This window comes from Athene cunicularia (genome assembly GCF_003259725.1).
Source record: "Athene cunicularia isolate RWA chromosome 1 unlocalized genomic scaffold, athCun1 chr1_part1, whole genome shotgun sequence".
Classification (NCBI taxonomy): Eukaryota; Metazoa; Chordata; class Aves; order Strigiformes; family Strigidae; genus Athene; species Athene cunicularia.
The window spans coordinates 109,563,066-109,571,548 of record NW_020799091.1 but is presented as its reverse complement, the minus strand read 5'-3'; the positions used below and the strand labels follow the sequence as shown (position 1 = coordinate 109,571,548).

The 8,483-nt window shown below is 36.9% G+C and overlaps 1 protein-coding gene across 1 annotated transcript in view; it reads left to right on the top strand.

Annotated features, from left to right (window-relative positions):
* Positions 1-7,401, top strand: part of GBE1 (1,4-alpha-glucan branching enzyme 1) — a 128,533-nt gene extending 121,132 nt beyond the window's left edge. The window contains exon 16 of the mRNA XM_026843662.1: positions 5,381-7,401. Coding sequence (XP_026699463.1) covers positions 5,381-5,437 — 57 coding nt within the window. The 3' untranslated portion in view covers positions 5,438-7,401. The remainder of the gene's footprint in view (positions 1-5,380) is intronic.
* Positions 7,402-8,483: the final 1,082 nt, after the last annotated feature.

Here is an 8,483-nt window from a genome sequence, read left to right as displayed (position 1 = left end):
GGGGGGGGGGGGGGGTATAAGGAGTAAACATTTTTATGGCTGAAAAGTGTCTTATCTTCCTGGCAAGTAGTAGTAGTAGTACTAGTTGTTTTTCCCTTTTTGTGAGATAGCCTACATGAATGAACTGATCTTGATATAACACCATGTATGTTGGTAGAAAACAGGTTGATTGTAAAAAATGGGGGTTTGTCTCTGTATTAGAATGGCTATACTATTTCAGTGCCAGAAGCTTTGATCTATGTGAGATTTGTCTAGTTTCAAACTGTGTAACTGCCTCACAGTTCAAATGAACATGCAGTATAAAAAGGTCAGAAGTGATAGCACAAACCAATTTTGTGTGTATTTGACTTATAAACAACATTTCTATCCTCCATCACCCTCTCTATTAGCACATCTGCCTATGAAGTCAATCACAATTATCCACTTCATTCCTGCTGAATACTCCATTGAGAATAAAAAGACTCTTAATGATAGTTTGATGACTAAATGCTTAAACATTATCTTTACAGCTGAGTCATCCTAACTCTGTCCCAAACAGATCTGATGTTCTCCCTTCCCTATATTCCACTCCCCCATCAGAAAAGGCCTCATGAGCCTTCCTGTGTGTGGTTTTAGATGTCTTCATGGTTTTCTAGAATAGTGGAGTTTGTATGATACCTTAGAGGACCTGAGGTGATAAGTAATCAATGAGTGTAGAAAGCAGGGGGCCAATTCATTGAGACAGCTGAAGTCCTGAGTAACCTGTTCTGACCTCATAGCTGACCCTGCTTTCAGCAGGGGATTTGGTCTTCCTGAAGCCCTTTCCAGCATGGATGAGCCTAATGGAGAGGAAAGAGCTGAGAAGGGCTTTTAAGATGAACACAGAAAGCTTGAAACAGAAGAGAGATTCCAGAGGATTATTTGATTGAATGAATGATAGTCAAGACACTGGTTAGTTACGAATGTATTCTCTTCAGTATTCTGTGCTTTGGGTTTTCACTTCTGTCCACGTTCATCAAGTGAGCCTTGTGAAGTGGTGAAGGAGACATGAATGGGATAAAACTTGTAATCTGAAAGAAGTAGGCTAGAAGAGCAAAGATCATTAGAACTGAAGCTGGTAATTGGCAGTATATAATTCAGCAACAGTATATGAAAGGGAGGAGGGAAGACAAGAATGAACCTCTGAGACCTTCCTCCTAGGGTACAGAAAAACATCAGAAATTGCCTGTCTCTGATAATGTCTTTAAGTGATGAATGCCTAGGTTTCCTATTATGGTTTTAATTGGGACAACTCTATATTATGATACTTATCTATCTATAGATAGATACATATCTGAGGCCATGTACTATATATATAAAAACTAGCTAAGAGAAGAGCGATTCTTCTCATGAAGAGTGATTATCTAAGAAGGTGATTCTAGAAGTATAAAAGTAGGAAAAGCAGCTTAAGAAAAAATGTAAGTCCTTTGACAGAGGGAGGAGTCAAACCTGTGATGGGCATTATGGACAGTACAGGAGTATTCAGTGCCTTTTTTACCTCAGAGTCCAAGGGCAAAGCCTGCTGTCAGACCCTTTTGTGTACTGGTATGCTGTTGAAAAGAAAGTAGCAGTAGCAGAGCAATAGGTTAGGGACATCTTAAAGACACTATATATAAATGGGATACACACAGAGGTTTGGGAAGATTTCAGTGATGTTATTGCAAGGCTGCTGACTTACCATCTATGAAAAATCATGGTCGGGGGACACTTCTGACAACTGAACAAAGGCTGTAGTAAAAGTGGAAAGGAAGGCTGAGGGATCTGTAGGCCAGTCAGCCTCTCGCCTCAGTCCCTTGAAAAGTCAAGGACCACCTCCTCCCAGAATCCATATCCAAACAAGTGGGGTAGATGAGATGAGTTAATCAGAGAAAACAAGTGTGATCAACTAATAGCTTTCTGTGGTGAAATTACTCTAGCTGTATGCGTGAGGTTGCTGCAATTAGCACAGTAAGACTTTCAGCTTTGTCTCCTACAGCGTTCTTACATAGGAGCTGAGGACATGCAGGCTCCATAAGAAGGTTGTTAGGTGCGTTAAAAACTGGCTGGGCTGCTGGAGTTTTAGTAATCAGAGGCAGGTTCAGTGTCCAGCTGTCAACTGGTATCAAGGAGAGTGTCCTACAATTTGCTGCTGGGGCTGATATTGTTTGGAGTCTTCAGTAGTGACTGGAACGATGAGACACCTACCCTCAGCAAATGCATAGATGACACTGAATTAGAGTGAGTCGTTCATCAGTTGAATGTTAGAGGTCCAATCCAGATGCATCTTGATAAATTTGAGGATTTAGACAACAGTAACTTCATAAAAATTCTCAAAGCAAAACTCTGCATCAGTAAATATTAGAAACCAACTTGCTGAGTAGCAGCCCGACTGAAAAGGACCAGTGTTATGCTGGATACCAAGTTGAATGAAATGGAGTTTGTCACACATATCATAATGTGTCAGAACAAATATCTTCATTAATGCATTTCATTGTGTTGGAATTATCTTTTAAATTATTTATTATAATTTGGGCCTAAATAACTTAGAAAAAGGAGACAAAAAAAATCCATGGTACTTTATGTAGGAAATGTGAAAAGGATTTAAGGAAGAACTACTGAGTAATACAACAGAAGGATGGTTGTTTCGGAGTCTGGGGATGTGAGCCTTTTATTGTTTGCTGTTGCACATTTATTTATTTCTATAATATTAAATCCTGTATGTATGTGTTTTGATATGAATCAGAACAATGGATTAAACTATTATATGCAAGCAGAGTTCTTTATCTAAACCAAAGAGAAACATCAATTAAAATATGCCTAATGTTACTAATTAATTAGCATTTAACTAAGGATTATCCATATTTTTATATATTTGAAAGTGTCTGGACTCAAACATACAATGAGATCCTTGTATTTAAACTTCCCCTGGCAGGGATGGATGCCTGACTTCTTTTAATCATGCCACTTGGTGGCAAATTGTGGCGTATGTTGGAGCACAGTCTACTCAGTACACCTGAGAACACTTAGGAAAAGGACAGAGAAAATAAGTTTAAATTAATGAGGATATGTTACTACAAGAGTGGTAGTTCAGGTGAGAGGTGCTGAAGGAAAAGGAATAATACTGGGGTGGAAAAACCTAGGAAATTCTGGGACTCAGGGTGTCAAAAGAGGAAGGAGCAGAAGTGAGAAATATGCGCTGAGAAGTCTGAAAACCCTTCTGGGATCCTGGGCAGATATTCTTTCAGATTTCACCGTCCCACAGGAAAGGCAAGCAGTCTTTCTAGCCTCATTGGTCATATTTTTCCCCCCTTCTTCTGTACACAAATGTTTTGTGTTCTATTTACACAAATAATGAAGCCAGAGCATGTACATTGTAGTATTTCTGAAAAGACTATTGGGCTGAGAGAAAGGAATAATCCTCATACATTTGTAACAAGGTTTATCTAACACTTGTGTAATATTTTTCCTTTTTAAAAAATTGTACAGCAGTTGAATGAATAATTAATAATCATATTTAATAATTATTTATGTATTTAATAATATTTATTCATTGTTCATGCCCTAATTGGTTGCTTCTTGCAGTTTTATTTAAGCCTTAGAGGTGGTTACACTGACCAATGAAATAAGTTGATTAGGAAATAATGCTGTATGTGGGTCTTCTATGATATAGCAAGAAGCCCACCAAGGCAAAAAACACTAATGTGTATTTCATTTTCTCAGGTAAAGAAAAAAAACACTGACTAAAGTAATAAGATGGCAGTTGCATCTCTTCATGGCATACAGAAAACACGTCTGTCATCAGTCTAAATACAATCATTTGCACAAGTTCTGAAATTGTGCTTAAAACCAGTTTTAAAATTCTGATTGGCAATGAAGTGGTATGAGTGGGATGGTTCCACACTGCACTCAGATTGTCAGCTGATGTAAATTGACTTTAAAGGAGCTGAGCTAATTTACTCCTCCTAGGATCTGACATGTTATTGACTGGAATATAAGTGAGAATTGCTGTGTCCTGTATTAACGTTTTATTCCTTTAACTGAAGTAACTTTTTAGACATTCTTTCTTAGAAAAATTATTTTTATTTGTTCTTTCTCACTTCATCGTACAAACCCAGAGCACTGAATTTCTCAATACACAATTTTAAAATCTCTCTTCCATCTATATGTTCTGAGCTAGTTGACTTTGTTAAGTATTTCCTCTCCTGCACAGATTTGTAGAAGCTATTTATCACTGAAACCTTAGGGGAAATCATTATGTTTGCTGCCTTTCAAGAAGCATTGGACATAGCTCCGTCTGGTTCAATGAAGATCAGCTGTTCTTTTACTTTTTCTCCTTCTCCTAAAGCATTTTGCTTTATTGTTTTATACTGTTTTGAAAACTATGAACGTCTTTCGTGCTACCAGGCTCTAGTTAGCAGATAATGCAGTTGAAATTGCAGAATATTAGACATTCCACAAGGATGAGGGATAGTCTGAAAGAGGATGTTGTCAGAATGAAGCCGATAATCTTCAATCTTGTGTTACCTTTTATAATTGTATTTTTATTGACTTGTTCAGCAAACACATTCATATACTTGACAATTGATGGAGTACCATATATCAAGGTAATCGGTAGGTAGTACATATCGGTCCTCTTTTCAGATTGTGACTCTACTTAAAGAATGTCATGTAAAATATATTGCAACAAGTTCTTTTGTGATCTATGAGGAGTCTTCTGATTATATATATTTGAGTTTTTTCATGGTAATCAAGAAAAAAGGGTAAGAGAAATGCAGTCATTTAATGGTTAATTTTGAATCTGTCTGGTTTTGAGAGAGCGTTTTCTTGCTCAGGCACTGAAACTCCATAGATGCCAAGAGTGAGAAGAATACATTGCTGTGTCATATTGCTGGTATTTACCTGTATAAAATGACATCATAGACCTTGGGGCAACTTTAATTCACAGCAGAAGAGTGTCGCGAAACTCTTGTCATTTATCATTGTACGGTCTATTGACCTAGATGTCCTCGGGTTTTTGAAACTGGTCATTGTAAGTCATATGAGGCCCTCTACTGGTAGCTACTTTATATAAAGGTAAGATTTAAAAAAAAAAAAAAAAAAAAAAAAAAAAAAAAAAAAAAAAAAAAAAGAGAGAGAAGAGAGATTGCAGTGAAGCTGTCTCTTAAAGTTTTAGGTTATCTTGTGTAATTCACGTGCTGGGGACTAAGCAGTTGATAATCAGTATTTAAATGTGATTTGTATGACTCACAACATTGCACAAAGGACAGCTTTTTAACAGTTAAAATGTTTCACGTGTGTGTTTTCATATACTGTGATTTAGAAATTGTATCCTATGAGGTGATGTTTTTTTCAGCTATTCTTGTTCTTGTCATATTTTTACTAGGTGTACATTCCAAGCAGAGTGGCTATTGTGCTTCAGAATATGGATATCCCAAAATGAAGTTCTCTATAACTATCACTTGAAGAAGCAAGTCATAGAAGAAGTGCTGATACGTTGTACTAGTACTAAGTATAACAAAACTTGCTCTGAGGAAGCTTTCTGAAACTGAGTATAGTAATACTAGGTGTTTAAAATGTAAGATTAATATTCACATATAATTGCAGAGCTCTTGACTTCCTAGAACCTCTTTTGAGGAAACTTTACAAAAGAGGCAGAAAGGAAAAACGTTGGTTTTGTAGTTCCAGTAGTACAAAATTACACTTAAGGTGTTGCAAAGCAGCAGGTCTTCTCAATTAAATTGTTGTTTACAGCATTTTATCAGGAATAACAAGAGTGATCCTGCTCCAAAGCTTGTAATTCCTTGTAATCCTCATTTTGATAGTGAATTCAAATGTTCATTATATATTAATGGTTCTTACTAAAAGTAAGTAGTTTGCTTAAATAAAACTGAAGGTTTTTGGCTAAAAGGCAGCCTTAACGGTGTGTGGGACCTAATTTGAGTCTCCTCTTCTTCAATAAAGTCCAACATGGAATTAGAAATGTTTATCTAAACGAATGAGAAGGTCCTCTGAGGGTATTGTCCTTTGCCATTTTTTATTTAATTAAAATTGTACAAAAATGCTGAACAGCGAAACCAGCAGGCCGATTGACTGGTGACCTGCTGATGCTATTGTGTGTGTGGCTTATTTGCTCCCAATCAAATCACTTAGTCTGTGCATCTCACTTGCTACAGCTGAAAAAAATGACACAATTATTTTATTTAGGTGACTAAAATGTTCAGTGAAAAGAGTGTTTTGTTCTTACTGCAATGATACCACTGGAAGATGTACTTAAAATGGAATTCTTCCCATTGCATTTATTTCACTAATGTCAGGACCTTGCAATACTGATTTCACTATTTCCAGAAGCTGCCTTTCAGCTTGGAACATGATGATGTTCTTGCACTTTTATAACTTTTGAAACATTGCTTCTCATGAAGAAGCAGTCTCAAAATACAGTGATCAAACTAAGGTGTTTTTTCGATAATATCAAGGTAGTTAATTATTGGAGTGCTGCTAAGATTATTCAAGTGAGTTCTTTCATGAGCTACAACTTTTTTTTTTGTAAAGAGTAAGATTTTGTATATTTGAAAGTGTATTGCAGAGTATTCTGGAAAATTAATACCAAATTAACGAGACATGCTTTATTTTGTTCCATTTATTTAAAAACATATTTGAATTGGTTCTGAAATGAATGTCTTTTGTACAAATCTGAATTTTCTAACTTTTAAAGTAGCCAAAGAGGAAGATGTCCGTGACCATTTCCAAGTCATAATTTTACCCAGTTTCCTATGTTAACCATTGTGTAAATTACTGAATAGTTGTGCCAACACTGAAAATCCATTCACACTTCTTGGAATGCTTACCTGTGGCTTACTTCTTAAGCAAAAGAAGGGATGGAATAATGCAGCATGATGGAAAATGGTCTTTTGCAAAACTCACGATGAAATGGCTTTATGAACACCCCCAGTCTGCTATGTTCTGTGTGACAGAGAATTTTATATTGCAGTTGAATACCATAGTACTGTTTAGGATCATGCTTCATTTTCCTCTACACCAGTTTGATCATTGTTTGGTAGTTGGCTAATAAAAGCATTCCCATTACACTAGGACTTTAAAGAAAATACACTGAACTGTTTTAGTAACTGGAACTGATTATCTTTTTTTTTTTTTCCAGATTGTTTTCCTTGTAGTGAAATAACGAGCAATTTCTAATACATGTTATATTTACACTGTATTGATCTAATATGTTTTATAGGGTGGTTTGTTTTTTTACTGGCACCAGTTCCAGGTTTCAAAATGTAATGCAAGGCAAGTGTCTGTGTCACACCTTTTTTTCAAGAGAAGGAATAAATGTATGATGTGAAGTATAAAATGTGTAAAATTACATGCAAAATAAACTCTGAGGAGGATAAAACAAATGCATACATGGTTTCATTGCTTGTACTAGAAAAGGATTGTACAGTAGTCTTAACACTGTAAGGGAGAGTATTAGATTTTGCTCCATCTTGAAATCAGGAACTTGTCTTGGTCGGAAACAGTCTGAGATTGGCAGAATATTTTCCTACGCACGTTTTTCTTTTATGTGCAGATAGATTAATAAAAGCAGACTATACAAGATTTACAAGATGAACATGTAAATATAGGAAGCATAATTACAGCTTTTCTGGAGTCCACTTCTACATTCTGACAGTGGGTGTGCTCCTGCCTGTCTTGCAAGGCTGGAAAATCCTCCCTTGCGATACCCCTGGAAAGCCAATTTCTTCCTCCTGCTCTTCGTATTTTCTAATGGATTATGAAGAGGAATTCAGCTACTGCCATTTCATATTCTCCCTGGAGTCACACTCAAATTGCAAGACTTCAACCAAGGTTCCTCCTTACCCTTACGCATTGATGCTTGTAGCTGCCTGTAACAATGAGTGGTTGAAACCTCAGACACGTTCCCAGAGGCATGTGAGCTCCAGAGCTTCATTGCTTGGGTGCACCTCAAATCAGCACTCTTAAGTCAAATATGATAGTTTAGCTCTGTCACAGAAGACAAGTGGTCCATGGTGAGGTATCCCTGGGCACGAAGCTCTCCAGAGAGATTTAGACATTGTAGAGGAACTCTCTTTAAAGATAACCTCTCCTGGTGTAAAGGACTGGTAAGGATTGATATTCCTACACTTAGAAATACATACTTCCCCATCACCTGAAAGAGTACTGGTAATTCTTGGGAGTACTGGCCTCAGAAATTGTTGCTCAACGGTCTCTCTGAGAGTCAATGAGAACTCAAGTTTATCCTCACCTGCCAGTTCAGCTAGATTCAGGCTGACCTTCCCTCTGTCTTACATCATGTGTGTGAAATGGTTCTTTATACTGAATAATTCAAGTTCTTCCCCAGACCAGGTTATTCTTACCATAAGAGGCAGGCATCCACTAGACTGGACTATTCTTTGGGCAGTAAGCTTTGATTTCCTTGATGTTTTCTCCTCCTTTCATAATTCAAACCTTGCTGTTCGGAGATT